Source organism: Sciurus vulgaris, assembly GCF_902686455.1.
Source record: "Sciurus vulgaris genome assembly, chromosome: 1".
Classification (NCBI taxonomy): domain Eukaryota; kingdom Metazoa; phylum Chordata; class Mammalia; order Rodentia; family Sciuridae; genus Sciurus; species Sciurus vulgaris.
The window spans coordinates 88,019,525-88,039,184 of NC_136461.1; the positions used below are offsets into that span (position 1 = coordinate 88,019,525).

Here is a 19,660-nt window from a genome sequence, read left to right on the forward strand (position 1 = left end):
GAAGGATGGCAGGGCTGGTTCCCCTTCTCCTGAACCCCTGCGGAGTCAGTGCTGCAGGACTGGCACAGCATCGTGGTTCCTGGATTTCAAAGGTTGGAAATTTGCTTGGGGGTTTGCGGCAGAGGGACCTTGGGTTGGCAGGGCAGCCCAGCACCGCTGGAAAAAGAAGGCAGGCTCCCTGCACCAGGCGGATGACCGTAGAGTTCTTCAGTGGTAAGACTTCTTAAACATGCTGTAAAACCACAGATCCTGGTGAGTGAAGACATACTACATGTACAGGTGATAAGACTGGCAAACTTAATTGTGATGGACTAAGGAAAGCTTTGTTAGAAAAAATGAGGCAGGAAGTTTATAAGAATTATAAAGGAGAAAGAATACAATGCACTGTGATGCCCAGATAGATGGTGGTGTTTTTATAAACTTTGTAAATACTGTAAGTCATTTTATAAAATAATTACTAATAAAAACATTTATAAAGGGAGGCAATAATCGCAAAACTAGTAGCCAGACTACTGTCATTTTCTCATGTAAAATTAACATGTAAAATGGCTTAGATTCAATGAGAAATATTTTAATTTATTGTCAGATTAACATCTTAAAGGAAAACTGGAGAATATATTTCTTTGGGCCTTTTCTTTGGCCTATATTTGATCTGCTACCTTTTTTTTTTTTTTTAATTCAAATGTCATATTTTTTCATCCTTAGAAATGACATATTCATATCTTAATGACAATACATGGGTTAATGATTCTACATAGAAGCATAAGTCCATGACTGCAGAATAAATCAGGAAACCCAACATTTGTGAAAAGAAATGATTGGCATTATAAGTTATTCAGAAAAGTGTGTGTGTATCTAGGAGACAAATGATTCTGGACATGACTGCAAAGAAATGATATAGCAGTAGTGTAAATGTGATTGTGCTTCTAGAAATAACAGTTACTTGATTGTAAACTGAATTGACTATTAAATTATCATTATAAAAGTATTTTAGATTAAAATATATAAAAACTAGACTTGTGAAAAAATGTTTGAGAATGTTAAATATCAAGCAAAAGTAACAAATTATCATGTAACTTTATGCAAGTTTTCAACAATCACAATGCCTGAAGTCAAAATAACAGATGGATCAGGGCAACAGATGACAATTTATTACGCACCTAGAGCCCACAGGTACCCATTTGGAAAACTAGGGCACACTGATCTGATACAACATCTAAATTATTTGTTGCAACACTACACTAATGGAATATTTATTTATGATCAAAATTAGTTGAAAAATACATAAAAATGAAACATTATAATGGAAAAATTAATCTATAAAATTGATGTATAAAAACAAATTATGGAAAACTACTAAAAATTAAGAAATCTATTCGTGAGGAAGTGCTAATTTTATTTACCTGTAATGAAGTAATTTGCCAGAAATGTTGTATAATTTTATGTCCAGTTGTTTACTTAGAACTACTATCTGAAACAATATTTTACACATAAATGCTAATATATAAATATCAAAGCATTTGCTTATAATTGGCCTGATCCTTATCTCAATGAATTTATTTTTATACATATTGACATGGATGTTATGAAAGTTTGTGCCCATGTTTCCAGTCCTACCATCATTAAAAGATATCTTTCTTCTGCTTTTATTTTGATTTTCTTGTTAGATTAACAATAAGAGATAGAAGATCATCATCTTGTTTGATACTTTAAATTGTCATGCTAAAACAAAATACAATAGCTACATAGGTACATCTTGAAATTCTTATAAATACCCAGATAATTTCACTAGTTGTTTCTTTAAAGTATGTTTTAGTAAATTGTGTATTTTTCTTTTCATTACTTCTTAAAAAATATTTTGTAAAAGATGCTTTTCTGAATTGTAATTTTATGTTATTTTATTTTTCATGCTGAGTTCATGTCGATTTATTCACTAGGCATTTTTAAAACATCATTTCCTTGACAATTGTGAGCAACACACCAAATATGGAAATTTTTCTCACTATAATTTTTTTCTTTAATTTCTTCCCAGCACAAATATATCAGACTGTAAGTGTCTGGATGTATGTTTCTATATATAGGAATTCCAGCCTAAGTGTACTAGTGACCATGTATCCATTGCACAATAAGTCTCACTTTCTGACCCTGAAATACAGAATGTATATGTCCTGAAGAACTTAGAAGTCCACAGAATTTATTCTTTAATCCACTTAAACCACAGAAATATATTAGTTTTCAGGTGAATTGGTCAACTTAGCAAATAATAGGTCAGAATGGTCTTTAATATGTCAAAACAGATGTTTTTTAAGATTAAAGATAAAAGCATAAACATATTTACCCTGAGTGTTTAAATCTCTAAAACATATTCAAACATTTTTGTTATTCAAATGGTTGCAAACCAGCAGAGTGTTTTGTGACTGTTTATAATTTCCTCTTCGTTTTCCTAAACTGTGAATCATTCTAGATTCTATAGTATTTGTAAAACTCTTTAAGTTAGTTCTTTTTATTGTTTGCCACTTTCTGTTGACAGAAACTAACTCTGAGTAGCCAAATATAGGGAGCTCTCCAGTGTTAACATTGTGCACAGAAACATTCAAAAAATAAGGATGAGAGGGAAAGTATTTTATATGTTACAATGTAATCAAAGTGGATGACTATCCAAACTCATTTATTTATTCATATTGTGCAATAATTCATGCTGTCATTAAAGTAAAAGGCCTATAAATATCTATAAATAACATTTGGCAGCTCTACACTAATCTGGGCTCATGGTTGCAGAGATTCTAGTCCACGATTGACCTCTTTGCTCTTGGTCCTGTGTCAAGACAGTATACTATAATTGGAGGACATTATGGACCAAAACCACCAACTTCATGACTGGCAGGTAAAAGTGAGAAAGAGGACAAGATGCAGTCCTGTAATTCCCTTCAAAGGCACCTCATCAATGACATTAAATCTTCCACTTTGTTCTGTTTTGAAAATTTCCCACTTGATCGTGGTGCACTATCTTTTAAAAATATTTTTGTATGCGATTTGCTAAGATTTTGTTGAGAATTTTTGCATCGATGTTCATTAAGGATATTGGTCTGAAATTTTCTTTCCTCGATGTGTCTCTGTCTGGTTTAGGTATCAGGGTGATATTGGCTTCATAGAATGAGTTTGGGAGGGTTCCCTCCTCTTTTATTTCATGGAATACTTTGAGGAGTATTGGAATGAGCTCTTCTTTAAAGATTTTGTAGAACTCGGCTGAAAACCCATCTGATCCTGGACTTTTCTTTGTTGGTAGGCTTTTGATGACCTCTTCTATTTCATTACTTGAAATTGATCTATTTAAATTGTGCATGTTTTCCTCGTTCAGTTTAGGTAATTCATATGTCTCTAGAAACTTGTTGATGTTTTTGAGATTTTCTGTTTTGTTGAGTATAGATTTTCAAAATACTTTCTAATTATGTTTGTATTTCACTCGTGTCTGTAGTGCTATTTCCTTGTTCATTCTGAATTTTAGTAATTTGAGTTTTCTCTCTCTTTCTCTTTGTTCGTTTGGCTAAGGCTTTATGAATTTTGTTTATTTTTTCAAAGAACCAACTATCTATATTGTTAATTTTTTCTATTGTTTTCTTTTGTTTCAATTTCATTGATTTCAGCTCTGATTTTAACTATTTCCTGTCTTCTACTACTTTTGGTGTTGGTTGGTTCTTCTTTTTCTAGGGCTTTGAGCTGTAGTGTTAAGTCATTTATTTGTTAAAATTCTCAACAAAATTTTAGCAAATCACATACAAAAATATATTAAAAAGATAGTGCACCACGATCAAGTGGGTTTTATCCCAGGGATGCAAGGTTGGTTCAACATCCAGAAATCAATAAATGTCATTCACCATATCAACAGACTAAAAGTTAAGAATCACATGATTATTTCAATAGATGCAGAAAAAGCATTTGATAAAATACAGCATCCCCTCATGCTGAAAACACTAGAAAAAATTGGGATAGTGGGAACATTCCTTAAGATTGTAAAGGCCATGTATGCTAAGCCCATGGCCAATATCATTCTAAATGGGGAAAAACTGAAAGCATTCCTCCTAAAAACTGGAACAAGGCAGGGATGCCCCCTTTCACCACTTCTATTCAACACTGTCCTTGAAACTCTAGCCAGAGCTATTAGACAAACCAAAGAAATTAAAAGGGATTTGAATAGGAAAAGAAGAACTTAAACTATCCCTATTTGCTGATGACATGATTATATATTTAGAGGAACCGGAAAAATTCCACCAGAAAACTTTTAGAACTCATAAGTGAATTCAGTAAAGTAGCAGGTTATAAGATCAATGCTCATAAATCTAATGCATTTTGATACATAAGTGATGAATCTTCAGAAGAGAAGTTAGGAAAACTACCCTATTCACAATAGTTTTGAAAAAAATAAAATACTTGGGAATCAACCTAACAAAAGAGGTGAAAGACCTCTACAATGAGAACTACAGAACCCTAAAGAAAGAAATTAAGGGAAATCTTAGACGATGGGAAGATCTCCCATGTTCTTGGATAGGCAGAATTAATATTGTCAAAATGGCCATACTATCAAGGTGCTATACAGATTCAATGCAATTCCAATTAAATTCCAATGATGTACCTTAAAGAAATAGAGCAAGCAATTATGAAATTCATCTGGAAGAATAAGAAACCCAGAATAGCTAAAGCAATCCTTAGCAGAAAGAGCGAAGCAGGGGGTATTGCAATACCAGATCTTCAACTCTACTACAAAGCAATAGTAAGAAAAATGGCATGGTATTGGTACCAAAATAGGTAGATCAATGGTACAGAATATAGAACACATACACAAACTCAAATAAATACAATTACAAAACTCAACTACAAATGTATCAAGGATCTTGGAATCAGACCAGAGACCGTTCACCTTATAAAAGAAAAAGTAGGACCAAATCTTCAACATGGCATCTTAACTATCAGACTTCCTTAACATGATTCCCAAAGCACAAGAAATAAAAGCAATAACTTGGATAGATTCAAACTAAAAAGATTTTTCTCAGCAAAGGAAACTATCAGAAATGTGAAGAGAGAGCTTACAGAGTGGGAGAAAATCTTTGCCACACATATTTCAGAAGGAGCACTAATTTCCAGTATCTATAAAGAACTCAAAAAACTCTACACCAAGAATACAAATAACCCAAACAATAAATGGGTAAGGAAATGAACAGACACTTCACAGAAGAAGATGTACAAGCAATCAACAGATATGTGAAAAAATGTTCAACATCTCTAGTAATAAGAGAAATGTAAATCAAAACTACCCTAAGATTCCATCTCACCCCAATTAGAATGGCGATTATCAAGAACACAAGCAACAATAGGTGTTGGTGAGGATGTGGGGAGAAAGGTACACTCATACATTGCTGGTGGGATTGCAAATTAGTGCAGCCACTCTGGAAAGCAGTGTGCAGATTCCTCGGAAAGCTTGGAATGGAACCACCATTTGACCCAGCTATCCCACTCCTTGACCTATACCCAAAGGACTTAAAATCAGCATACTGCAGAGATGCAGCCACATCAATGTTCATAGCTGCTCAATTCACAAGAGCCAGATCGTGGAACCAATCTAGATACCCTTCAATTGATGAATGGATAAAGAAATTGTGGTATATATATACAATGGAATATTACTGAGTCATAAAGAATAAAAAATTATGGCATTTGCAGGCAAATGGATGAAACTGGAGAATATCATGCTAAGTGAGATAAGCCAATCTCAAAACAACAAAGGACAAATGATCTCACTGATAAGTGGATCATGACATGTAATGGGGGATCGAGGGGGCAAGAATGGAGGAAGGAGGGACTGTATAGAGACAAAAGAGGGGTGGGTGGAGGGGGGGAGGAAAAAAATAACAGAATGAATCAAACCACATTACCCTATATAAATGTATGATTACACAAATGGTATGCCTTTACTCCATGTACAAACAGAGAAACAACATGTTATCCCATTTGTTTACAATAAAAATAAATTAAAAAAAGAAAAAGAAAATTTTCACCACCTACCTATCATGCTACATTGAAGATCAAGCCTTAATCACATAAGCATTTTTATAATATACCAGGTGCAAACTTAACATCTAGTTTAGCTGATATTAATATAGTCACTTTTACTTTTTTATTGATTTTTAAAATTAATTATAAGGACTTTTTAAAAAAAATCCTTTCTACCCAATCTCTATGCTCTAAACAGTATATTTTATCATTTATATGTAAGAATTACTTATATGATAATGTGTAACTCTGGGATAATACTGTTTTCTGTTTTTTTCTGTTTATCATTCCTCATATTTCTTTTCTTCCATCTCTTTGGATTACATGAATATTTTGTAGAATTCTCCCTTTTCAAAGTGTTTTCAAATTTAATGACTTTGTATGGTTGTTTTAGTGGTTATTGTATATAATGCAATATACATAAATATGTTATCACAACCAACATTAATGGGCATTCTAATATTTCAAATGAAGCACTGAAACTAGCTTTATTTAGGTTTCATTTTCTACTCTTTTTCAAAATTTGTCTCAATTTTTTCCCCTGCATTCACTGAGCAATATAAATTTTTTATTTGTTTTCCAATATGATTTTTCAAATATCATTAGGAAAATAAACTATTACATTTTTTCCTGTTTTTACCTATTCTCTTTCTTTCACTAAGAGAGAAAAATTCCAAAATCGGTATTATCATTTCCTTCCTATTTGGATTGCTTTCTTAGTCACTCCTTAAAGGAAAGCTTTAGCAACAAATTCTCCCAAAGTTTCTTTCTCTGGGGATATCTTCGTTTCCTCTTTATTACCAGAGTATAGTTTCCTTTGATATAAGATTTGTTGATGGTTGTTTATTGTCAGCACTTTTCTTCTTGCTGGCACGGTTTCAATGATGCTATGATTTACACATAAGGTATCCTCCAAAAGTTCATTTTCAGAATTGAAATGATTGGGTTATGAGAGCCTTAGGGTAATTAGTGGATTAATCCACTGATATGGATTAACTGTGCAATAACCGTAGGCAGGTGGGGTATGATTGGGAGGAGTTTCACTGGGGGCATAGCTTTGTGGTTTATATTTGGCCCCTGGAGAGTAAAGCTCTCTCTGTTTCCTTTTTCCATGTCCTGAGTAGCTTTTCTCTGCTATGCCCTGTGCCATGATGTTCTTCCTCAGCTTGGGCCCAGAGTAATCAGTAGACCATCTATGAACTGAGACCTCTGAAACTGTGAGCAAATTAAACTTTTCCTCCTCTATGTTGTTCTTGCCAGGTCTTTTGGTCACAGTAGAAAAAAAAAAAAAAAAAAAAAAAAAAAAAAAACTGACTAAAACAAATGATGAGTCCACTCTTTCATTTTAGGTAAGGCATTATTTTCTTCTGGTTCCTTTTAAGGTATTTTTGTGTTTAATTTTCAAAAGTTACTTAGCATATGTCATGGAGTAGATGTCTCTGAATTTGGAATAGATGGAACTAACTCAACTTCCTAAATCTGTAAATTTGTGTTTTTCATCAACTATGGAAATTTTCCAGTCATTATTTCTTTGAATATTTTTGAGACCAACCTTCTTTTCATCTGAATCTCTAGTAATTTGAATGTTTTTCCACTATTGTTCCACATGTCCCTAAAAGTATGTTCATTTTTTATCATTCTATAATATGTTGTTCAGATTAAATTCTGCTGATTATTTCCTTAAATTCACTGATTCTATTTTTAGACATCACCACACTTATACAGAAGAAATCCAGCAGGGTCTTGTTTGCTTTTGGTACTGCAGTACAGAGTTGCTATAGCACTTAGCTACAACCTAGTCTTCTTATTTATTTTTAGAGAAGGTTTCTCTTAGTTACTGAGGGTTTCAGCAAGTTGCTGATGCTAGTCCTGAACTTGAAATCCTCCTTCTGCTTCCAGAATCACTGGGATTACCAGTGTATGCTACTGACTTTACTTTCAAGCAAGTTTTAATTTTGATAATTCTGCTTTTTAGTTCTGTAGTTTCCATTTGGTTCTACTGGATGATTTCTATTTCTTTAATGACATCTTTTTCATTTATATTGATATTTTGCAATTGATTGTTGAATATTCTTATGATGGCTTGAAATTTTTGACCGAAAATTCTAATGTATCATGTTTCCTTCATGTATTTGTCTTCCTTTCATGTAGATTTGATTTTTGTGGTTATTGGAATAATGAATGACTTTTTACTACATTCTGGATATTTTAGATCTCGATTATTAGCAGACTGTGGACCCTATCCAAATCCTGTTTTAGCAGGTAGCCACCTTCTTCACATTTATTATCCCAATAATTTTCTCTTTGGTGGGCTGTGATTATAATGAGTTTATTTCTGTGAGCCTTCATAAAGCTCTTCTGCACTGCTGTCTTCTGGCACTGCATAATCTCTGGCTGGGCACCTGATGGTGCTGATGTCAGAGGTGGGGGTTGTTGCCCTGAGCCTCTAGATCTCTTAGACAGGATGCCAAACCCACAAGTGGAGAACATTTTTCCTAGTGTCATTGAACATCTCATTGTATCGAAGGTGGTGTCACTGGGGAAGGAAGGCACTCACCTGGAATACCTTTTCCCACTGGGTAAAGGGACAATAGATTTCTGTCTTATTTATACTTTGCCACTGTGGTAGAGGACAAAAAGAATGGCTATTATTGGGCAGAAAAATTACCAGGTCATTTGAAACAACCAGTGCTAGCCAAGGGCCCAGCTGCTGCTTAAAAAAAAAAAGGACGTGAGAAGGGTAGACCTGCTATACACAGTGGATTGCTGGTACCAGAGCTCCTAGGGAAGAGCGGGGGCTGCTTCACCCAGGTTCTGTTGTTGCCATTGTTGATGTTTCTATTGCTGCTGCTGCTGCTGGATTATGAACCCCACTGTTGTGGGCACACAGCCGGAGACCGTGGGCTGATCTGGGCACTGTAGCTACCAGGTACAGATCTTCTTGCAAGGTCAATATCAGTCTCCCCCTTTTCTGTTTTCTTGGCCAGAGACATCAGGATATCATTGTATTTTGTTTGCTGGTGTTCTTCAGTTTGTGCACTTTAATTTTATTTATTTATTTGTTATTGCTTTGTTTTTTATGGACTAGGATATATGGAAGGTCATAAATAAAACCTAGTATTATTATAATTAAATCCCTGAGGTCCAAAGCCACTATTCCAACCTTTCCCCACCTTTTGGAGCCCTTTTATGATTGAGAAATTATCTCCAAGGTATTTATTCATAACTGGAAGAGAAAAACATGGGAAAGTGAAGCCATGGCATTTTTTTCCTTAGTAACAAAATTCATAAGATTGCCACTCAAGTAGCAAAGTGGCATAAGTACAATTTGAACTCAAGAAGACAGGATTCTAAACTAAAAGCTTATTCTATACTTCTGTCTAAATTTGAGGAATCTTGCTGTAGGCTAGAAGGAAAATATTAATATTGACAAAGATTAAATTTTTAGAAATTTGTTCTAATATGGGTTAGATTTTCATTTCAGCTTATTGAAAGAAATAGATGTGATATTTCTTCTACTACGGTGTGTGTACAAAAGAATATATTCCGAACACATTAGCAATATGAAATTTGATGCCCTTTAAAGGATCAACTAAGAATTTCAGTGGTTCAAGTTCTTTTTTTCCTGTTTGTATCCCTTTAATTTTTTCTTCTGTCTGATTTCTCACTAGTTCTATTAAATATCATCTTGGAAACTCTAGCCAGAGAAATCAGACAGATTTCTGTTTCCTGATTTTGTTCCATTTTTATAATAAGTAATTTACTGATTCATTTATTCCTCAGTGATTTAAAAAATCTCTGTGTGGAGCCCACATTATATATGACATTGTTAGATACTGGGAATGGAGAAAATGAAGGTACATTTCTAATGTTCATGTGTCCAGTTTTTCTGGGGTGATAAGGAGTTAAGTAACAATTAAAACTGATTAAAATTAAGTAACAAAAATACTATGCTCATCCACTCATTTGGCAAATATTTAGTGAACATATATGGAACCACCATTTGACACAGTTATTCCATTCCTTTGTATGTACCCAAAGGACTTAAAATCAGCATGCTATAATGACACTGCCTCATCAATGTTACAGCAGCTCAATTCACAATAGCTAGACTATGGAACCAGCCTACGCTCCTAGGGGCTTTAGAGGTTCAACAAAGATGAGCAATGAATAATAGATACAAAAACAATTCTCAGTCCTATTGTAAATTTATTTAAGGAGAAACCATCAAGAAGTTAATAAAATCAGATAGTGATAAGTGTCATGAAGAAAAAAAATCATTAGATCTTATTAAAAGGAGGCCTTATTAATAATGTGACTGAAAAGAAAGAGTTGACACAGCAAGTCTGATTGGTCAACCTTTAAACAACTTCCAGAAATTTTGTAACCTTAATTGACTTTTAGTCAGCTCTGGAAATGTGACCCACAAGTCTCACCCCATGTCCCACTTGGGTGAGGGAAAGGGTTCCTGTAGGAGGGATGGGCTGACTGCAAAATGATATTTATTTATCAGAAATAACAACAGAAGAGGTACAGAACAAAAGGGGACTGGTAGGAGCTTCTTCCATGAAAAACAGGATGGGGTGGAGTTCAGCAAGCCATTTGGCTCTGGCAGGACACTCTGACGTCTGGGACTTGCATTTGAACTTCCGTGGTGAACCAAAGCAGGATTACCACCTGACACAGACAGTTCCTGTCTAATAAATAGCTCAACCAAGTTTGGTTCATATACAGGCCATGAGTGGCTCCCCACATACAAGATGTTCTCTGTGACTGATTGATTATATATTCCCTGAGAAATGTGGTATGCCTCATCAACTTGTTAAGACCTCTCAGAATTGTCTTGTACGAACAACCAGATGGATGATATACCTGTTTTTATTGCTGGAGTACTGAATTTCAATTATCATGCTATGTGACCATACCTACAGAAAACCTCCAGATCCTGATACTCAGGGACACCTACCTGGATAGAGATACTTCCCATGGGATTTTTTTCTCATGGTGTGTGTGTTTTAGCTATTATTGTTGTTTTGATTTCTAGGTGTGTATAATATACCTAATTAATGATATGTGACAAATTAGGTCTCCTTAAAGCTTTCCTTCAGTGAGTCTGGGATGGAAACTGAATCACAAAGAAAATATTCCTGATGTATTAGAATAAAAATTGAACAATGGATTCCCAGAAGCTGAGGGTTTCTCATGTTCTCCAACTGGTGGTCTAGAGATTTTCAGTTCTTGAGGACATTTGGACCACAAGTCATACCATCCTGTTTCAGTAGACAAATTTATTGACTTACCAAGAAATGGTCATGGTCAACTGGTCATTGAAGGCAATGCCAATCACAGCATCAACAGGTGGAAGAATGAATGTATTAATTAGTCACATGGCACAAATTTGTCCTTAGTGTAACCAAATACATCCTTCAGTATGCCCTCTAAATGTCTGCTGCACCACTTTATTGGTGTCATCGTATCTGCCAGGTTCTCTGAATGACAGATCAGATCCACTACCAACATGTTGGGAGGAGGAACACAAACAACCATGCCTTTGAGCCATTTCATTCAGTCAGGGATGGCCTGTGCACAGCCATCAAAGTACCAGTAGGTACATGGATGATATTCTGGAAAGTCCCAAGTCCATCAAGCCACAGTTTTCCCAAGCAGCCACTCACATATTTTAGGGGAAAATGATGGCAGAAAGTGTGGTCATGGGTTCTTTTCCAATGTCAAAGCTGTCATGAGTGATTTTACTCAGAAGAGTTCAACAGCTGGTGGTATAAAAGGTATTGCTGAAAATCTGGAGGGAGTTTCCATACTTTCCATTGTTCACACCCATCACAATTTTGGGGTTATCAGCAGAAGAGATAGGGATGATGACTTTTCCCTTGTGTGTTTTTTTTTTTTTTGTTTGTTTGTTTTGTTTTTTACTCTTTTGTGTACACTATTGAAGACTGAAGTGAACTCCATTCTTTTCCAGGTAGTAAAGATACCAGAGGATTTTATTATTCATTCAGCATCAGCACCATCCCACTGGATATTGGTGGGATATATTGTTTCTGAAAAGTGAGAATGAGATTTCCATTTGTCACATGCTTCACATTCTCATTGTTGACTATACAATTGAACTTGTCATGGGCAGAATCAACTGGAATCCACAGACCATATAATTGAAGTCAGTGAAGTGGTTATTGAGGAGGGAAATAGCCACTCTGCCGGAATTAACAGCCCTGGGGATTTAGACAACAGATATGGACAGATAAATTCATTCTAAACTTCACCATTACAACTCAGGGCATTGCTGGTTCTGCACAAAAAGAAACACTCGTCTGTCAAGCCATGTTCATGGTGTTTATCAAATGTTCCTGTAGATGACAGAGTTTAGGGTTTGACTCCAGAAGAGAGAGTATATCTGGATCATGCTGCTTTCTGTGAGAACTGATTATTTCCTGCTGATTTTTCTGACAGGCAAAATCTAACTTCCTTATAAACTTATCGTACTTCTTCTAAAATTATCGTACTTCTTTTTGCCAGCTGGCCATAACTGTTTAGATCAGCATGGATATTGGCTCTCAGATGGATCCAATTGATTTGTTCTCCTGAGAATTAGAATAAAGGAGAGAGTTGAGTCTCAGTAGTAAGATTTAAGTATGATGGAAAGCATATATCCATAATTAGGAAGATTGTTTTCTGAAAAACTAAGAGAACATGTGTAATGCAGAAAGAAAGAGAAAAGAATATGCAAAAAGCAGTAGAAATGAGAGACAAATCATTCTCAGCCTCTGGGATCATAAAAGCAAAGAGGAAGTCTCTTGCAAGACCCAGATCTCTTTTGACCTTAGGTCTTTTGGAAATTCAGTATCTTCTCAATAATTTTCTAGCTAATTTAAATGGATTTCTTGTCCTTCAAACAAGGTGGTCTTAAAAAAGTCCTCCAGGAGGACAATATTTTGGGACCTGTTTTCTACCAATATTTCTCACCTTAATCAACTGATTGTTAAAATGAACTAGGTTCATGGTGATGTTGATTGTCTGAATATTTATCAGGTCCCCAGATATACCAATGCTAGTCTCCTCTTCTCTGGAGGACTGTAGAATTGGGTTTGTAACAGAACAAATAAAAATGACTTCCAATGAGTTTTAAAATTAGGTGTGGACTCGATTTGAATAACTGTATATACTATGGATATCTGCATACACTGTGCCAGGAAGGTTGAAGATTTATCATGAGTGAAATGGAATAGTCACAATGACTTGTTAAAAACACAGTTGTAGAGCTGGGCACAGTGGCACATGCCTGTAATCCCTGCAGCTCAAAGACTGAGGGAGGAAGACTTGAGAGTTCAAAGCCAGCCTCAGCAAATCTGAGGCACTAAGCCAGTGAGACCCTGTCTCTAAATAAACTGCAAAACAGGGCTGAGGATGTGGCTCAGTGGTTGAGTGTCCCTGAGTTCAATCTCTGGTACCATTCCCACCACCCCCCCCCCCGGCCAAAAAAAAAAGAAACAGTTGTAGAAAGATAACCATAACAACAAAGTACCAAATGAAATAAATGGCATTGGGGGTATGAAAGAAAACAAGGATCAATTAAGAAAATATCTTACATAGAATTATTGTGAAATACTTGTTTTTCTATGTCATAGAAGAAAAAAGATTGGAAGACCTCTTTCAAATTTCAAAGTGAATAAAGTTATATATTTCTAACACTGGAAATCACTAGATTGTTTTTCTTAGAATGCTTGCAGATGTAGATAATTAAAATATTACTTTCATTTGATTGCATGAGCATTCTCTTGTCTTTAAGTGATTTTAATCAACTTCTCTGAACAGGGAGGACCTCTATGATCAACAAAATTTTATGTACAATCATTAGAGTTCAGAATTATAATTCTTGCTGCATTACCAATTATGATTTGTATCCACTTGAACTTCCATTTTTCTTAGCGAATAAGAATTTACTAAATGATTAAAATACTTACCAAAATACTTTTTCTTTCTAAGTAAAACTACTTAGGGATAAATGAAAAATAATTACTAAAGTATTTAATTAATAAGCTCATATCCACATATAATATTTGATTATATGAAATAACATTTCAAGTTGTTTGTTCAATTTCATTATTTGTTAGAGTTCTAGAATCATTTTGTTATAAATATATTTCCCTTCATATTGCAACTGACACACTGTACCTGAGAGCAGCAAGTGTATACCAAATGACTCTACCAGTGACCAAGATGGATTTAGGCATTTGTGCTACTCAACCAATGCATAGAAGCATCTACAATATCTAATACAATAGTGAAAAGAAAAGCTTAGGCATTATAAAGGCCAAGAATCAAACGTTGACTTTATTTCCAAAGCTTAATACCATTGTCTATAAAATGAGGTAGTAATTTCTATTTTATAGAGTTGAAATTTAAATGAAATAATGTGTGCAAAGATTCTGGTGCACAATACATCATAAATACATACTTGCCATTACTATAATACTTGTATCAATTGACTTACTGTGTTCTGGTAAAGATTTTAATACTAAAAGGGATAAAGTAATTAATACATTGCAATAATTTATCTTAAACTTTTCACTTTCTTTCAAATCCCTTCATTTGAAATAATAAAATGGCAGAGTAGTGAGAAAAACAAAAAAGTTAACTTTTGTAGAACAGTTAATACATGTTAACTGATTAAACCTAACCATCTTTTACTTTGGATATATTCGATCAATGAATCTCAGACTAGAAAGATTCAAGGATCCCATCTTTCAGAAATTGTGATGTCTAGCACTGTGCACTTTGAATGAATTCTGGGGCAAGTCACTCTCAGGCCCCAGTCTGAGATATACTACAGCTGTCTGAGGACAAAGCCAATTTTATTTTTTTTTTGGTATTGGGATTTGAAACAGTGGCATTTAACTTTTAAGCCAATCCCCAGCTCTTTTTATATTTTATTTTGAGACAGGATCTAGCTAAATTGCTTAGGGACTTTCTAAATTGCTGAGGTTGGCTTTGAACTCAGGATCCTCCTGCCTCAACCTCCGGAGTCACTGGAATTACCAGCATGCACCACAGGGCCAAAGACAAATCTTGTTTACTGCTGCACACTCAGTGCCTGACCCTGTCTAACATGTGCTAGGGCTCAACAATTACTGAGGAATTAATGTAATTAGCAATTAACATGCTAAAATCAAGCTCATTCATGTGACTAGTATTTTCTTTATTACTACTATTGAGAATTGTACATAATTTAATTTTTATTCTGATTTGTGGCATGGACAATTTGATTCAAATTAATGATTGTAATCTATGACAAAAATGAAAATAGTCAAATTTATTTACTTGAAAATATGAAAGGTCTTAAAGGTGCTATTACTTGTGTTTACACCTCTCAGATTCTTTCCAAAACATTGCAAACATTAACACCTGAAATTAGGAACTATCTAGTTTCAATTTGTGTTTCTGTATTCACTTTTTCTCTTACAATTAATTTCTCTTTCCAACTGATAGAAAATAGAAGGCTAATCTTTCATTTCCCATTGATCTGTAAACTAAGTTAATTCTTTCTTTCTTTCTTTCTTTCTTTCTTTCTTTCTTTCTTTCTTTCTTTCTTTTCTTCTTTTTGGAACTGGGAAATGAATCACTGAAATAAACCACTGAGCTACATTCCCAGTTCTTATTTATTTATTTATTTACTTTTATGAGACAGGATTGAAGTTAGTTAGGGGCCTAAGTTGCTGAGGCTGGCCTTGAACTTGCAATCCTTCTGCCTCAAACTCTGGAGTTGCTGGGGTTTTGGGTATGTGCCACTACATCCAGGAAAAAGTAAACTTTAAAAAGAAATTTAATAAGCAATACACCTGAATTTTGAGAACGAAAGGTACACAAGCTGATAGAAGGAAATACTAGCTGAGTAAGCAAATAGTCAGTATAAAAAACATAGTATCAACCATATAATCAACAAATAGAAAATGAGCTCAACCATAAATTTTATTTTCTTATGATACCAAAATTTTACATTCAGTGAGTATGTGGTCACTTAATTGGTATTGTACTTAAAGATAAAATTAAGGTTGTGAATTTAGGTTTTTAAAATCAAATACTTTATTAAAACATTACTTTTAAATCTGCCCAAAATACTAAAATTTGAATCAGATGTTTGAAATGAATCTAAAACTAGGTCTAAACCTGCTAACATTGTGAACTTTAACAAATAATTAAATACAAAAGACTTTATTTATTTGTTGATATTTGCCTATTTGCTTCATGCTTTTATTTTGATATCAATTTTTTAAACGTATCTTTAAGTGCACTTAAAATGAAAAGTATGTAGACATATATTATATATAAACATGATATGTCTGTATTTTCAAATGTTAATGCAAATTCAACAACACACGGTGCCTATTTTTTGTAAGTTTGGAAATTTTCATTTTCCTGTCATTATATATTGCAAAGTCTTTTATAAAGATATAAACTAGATATTAAAAACACAAAGACAATTTTTTGAGGAAGTATTTTGAATTATGAAATAAGTGGTTCAAAGCAGAAATTTTAACATGCATAAGCTCCAGTAAAAAGTTCAAAGTTCAAAAAAAGACTTTTCTCTACAATCTACTAAGCTAATGCCAACAATCTCTCAATTCTCAAATAATATATAAACTTAAAAAGAGAAAGGGACAGTCCCTTGACATAATTTAAGACTGGGAATTCTGTGATGTACTTGAAATCACTCAGAAAGCACTCTGAAAGTGGAAACTCACACAAGACTTTAATAAGCAGACGAACAGAGTGTCTGCCCGCCCTTAAGGGCAAAAGAGAAAGGGGGGGGGGGGGGGGAGAGAGAGAGAGAGAGAGAGAGAGAGAGAGAGAGAGAGAGAGAGAGAGCGAGAGCGAGCAAACAGCGGGAGAATCACCCTTAAATAGTGAAAGCCCATGGGCTAATTGGACCAATGACTGACAAGGAAGTTAAAAATCTAGATTACCATATTGTGTGTGGGAAGGGGGCAGAATCAGGGGAGAAATAGCTGCAGCCTTGTTCCTTATAGTACTAAGTGAGATTTATGATATATATTATTAGAATCTTTTATTAAGTAGTATCACCTGGAAGGTGACATGAAATCTCAGATCTGCCTTACTGTGAAATCATTCTAAGAGACATTTTTTTTCCATTTTCCAGAAGAATTTTCTAAAGAAGTTTGCTATTTAACTTTTAATCTTATGAGAGGCCAAAAGAAAACATCCAGGAGAAGCTGGGGCTCCAAGCTGTACTGTCTGTAGATATGGGCTATCAAATCATGTTACTTAATTAAATATATAATGAAAATACACTCCAGATGCATTTACAGGGAATGAAATAACTATAATCCATATAGGAAAGTAGTTCATTTGAGGGGAAAAAGAAAAAATTATAGATTGAATAATACACTCATTGATATTAAAGAAAATGCACTAATAGTTTCTATAGATTGAGTAGACACAGTTGAAGGAAGAATTCCTAATGGAAAGATTTTTCAGAAAAACTGAAAATATAGCACAAATAAGAGTTTGTAAAATATATAGTATTTTTTATGCATTAGAGATAGATTTAAAAGTTTCAACATAAAACTAACAGGAGTTCCAAAAGAACTCGAGTATATTTTCAAAGACTTTATAATTGAAAAATGCAAATTTAAAGAAAATATTTTTATGATTTAAGGAGAGAGAATGTAAAAGAAAAGTGTTCTCAGAGTGAAGAGAATACACAAAACCAAGTGAGATATATGTATATAATAAACCCATGTATGTTTGTTATACTTAAAAGAAGAAGATATGAGACAAAACACTTTTTAAAAGTATCAAAGAAAAGAAAGAGGTTGTCTTCAAAAGAAAGATAATCAAATTTAGTTCAGAGTTCTGAAGAAAATATGTGAAGCCAATATAGAAAGTAATAATATACTCAAAATGTTTAGCAAAAAATAGTTGTTAATCCATACTAACATAAATGCATCTGAATGGATACTTTCAAATACAAAAAGGCAGAAAGTTTACATTTCAGACTTTCAGTTAAAAAAAAATGGCAAAAGGACATATCTCAGCAAAGGGGGGGGGGGAGAAAACTTACTAAAAAAGAAGAGATAGAAATGAAAGAAACTGTGTGAGCAAGTACGTGTTTAAAACATTGAAATACAGACTGGCGGCCTGGCAGTGGGCGGTGTTGAAGCGGACGCCGCTGTGCGTCTGTCAGACCCGGAGCTAGATCTGCTTTCGGGCCAGGAGTTGAGAGCACAACGCCGAGGCTACCAATATTTCATAGAGATTGATGGAAGCAGAAACCTCTCCCCTTGGAGAACACATCCATCCTTTCAGAGAGCCCTCTACAGGAAGGGTGCAGATTATGGATTGGCAACCTGGACCCCAAAATCACAGAATACCACCTCCTCAAGCTGCTCCAGAAGTTTGGTAAGGTGAAGCAATTCGACTTCCTCTTCCACAAGTCAGGTGCTTTGGAGGGACAGTCTCGAGGATACCATTTTGTGAACTTTGAAACTAAGCAGGAAGCAGAACAAGCCATCCAGTGTCTCAAAGGCAAGCTGGCACTATCTAAGAAGCTGGTGGTAAGATGGGCACACACTCAAGTAAAGAAATCCCATCATAACAAGAATGACAGGATTCTTATAATCAGTCTTGAACCTTCTCCAAGCACTGAGCCTAATCAGTCTAGCCCAAATGTCTCTGTAAAGATTAAATCCATTGGAGCAAAGCTGAAAAGGATGGCAGAAAATCCTGATGCAGAGTATCCAGCAGCACCTGTTTATTCCTATTTTAAGTCATCAGATAAAAATAGGATTACTCCTTATTCTGGAACAGTTTGGAAATCTAGAAGATGATGGTTGCGAATTACTGATGGCAGCAAAAGCAAATTGGTCTCCACACCTCACTCCTCTGCCTTGGTACTTTGTGGATGTGGATGGTACCATGCAACAAAGCACAATCACAAGTTAGAGTTTGGTAACATAACGTTTTTGGATGTTCTTATGGATGTGTCTTCCCTGAACTATGTGTAGAATTCAGCATAATCCAGAATAAATAGGATTGTGCATAAAATTTTGATTTGAACACTGGATGCTCTAGTTGGCTGGCTTGTTTGGATTCGTAACTACGAAAACATTGTACAGTATGCCAGAGAGAAAGTCAAAGATACAAAATGTTATTATTTCATCAGAAAACCAAATATTAACCCCCATCAAAGAGGAGAACATCTTTCTGTGCACATGTTTTTACAACATAAAGAAAAGGTTAAGAGACAGGGAGTAAAGTAAGACATTTTAAATCATGTTTAGAACTGCTGTTCGAGAATTTATAATGGAAATTCCTCCAACTAAACTAAAAAAAGAGAGAGCTTGGCAAAAAGGGAGCTTGTTCTTTGAGCAAACATTGTAGTAATCTTCTTAAGAATCATGCTTATTATTTCAAAATCACAATTAGGAAAATGTTGTGTAGTTCTTAAAATCGTTTGCAACAACAGACTACAGAATCAAAGTTAGCATTCAATACCACAATGGAAGTTTTGTTTGGAAATCTGACTTATTCTATAATGATCATTTTTTAAATCTAAATAATCTTGCCTTCTATAATACCA

At 34.5% G+C, this 19,660-nt stretch overlaps 2 protein-coding genes across 2 annotated transcripts in view; both read left to right on the top strand.

The window, feature by feature from the left end:
* Positions 1-19,660, top strand: part of LOC306639399 (uncharacterized protein) — an 829,262-nt gene that overhangs the window by 378,477 nt on the left and 431,125 nt on the right. The window lies entirely within an intron of this gene.
* LOC306654075 (putative RNA-binding protein 18) lies at positions 6-19,406 on the top strand (the record flags this gene model as incomplete). The annotated part of the gene is made up of 2 exons (XM_079127309.1): positions 6-213; positions 18,340-19,406. The coding sequence occupies 2 exons, from the start codon at positions 6-8 to the stop codon at positions 18,906-18,908; spliced, it is 777 nt and encodes a 258-aa protein (XP_078983435.1). The 3' UTR covers positions 18,909-19,406.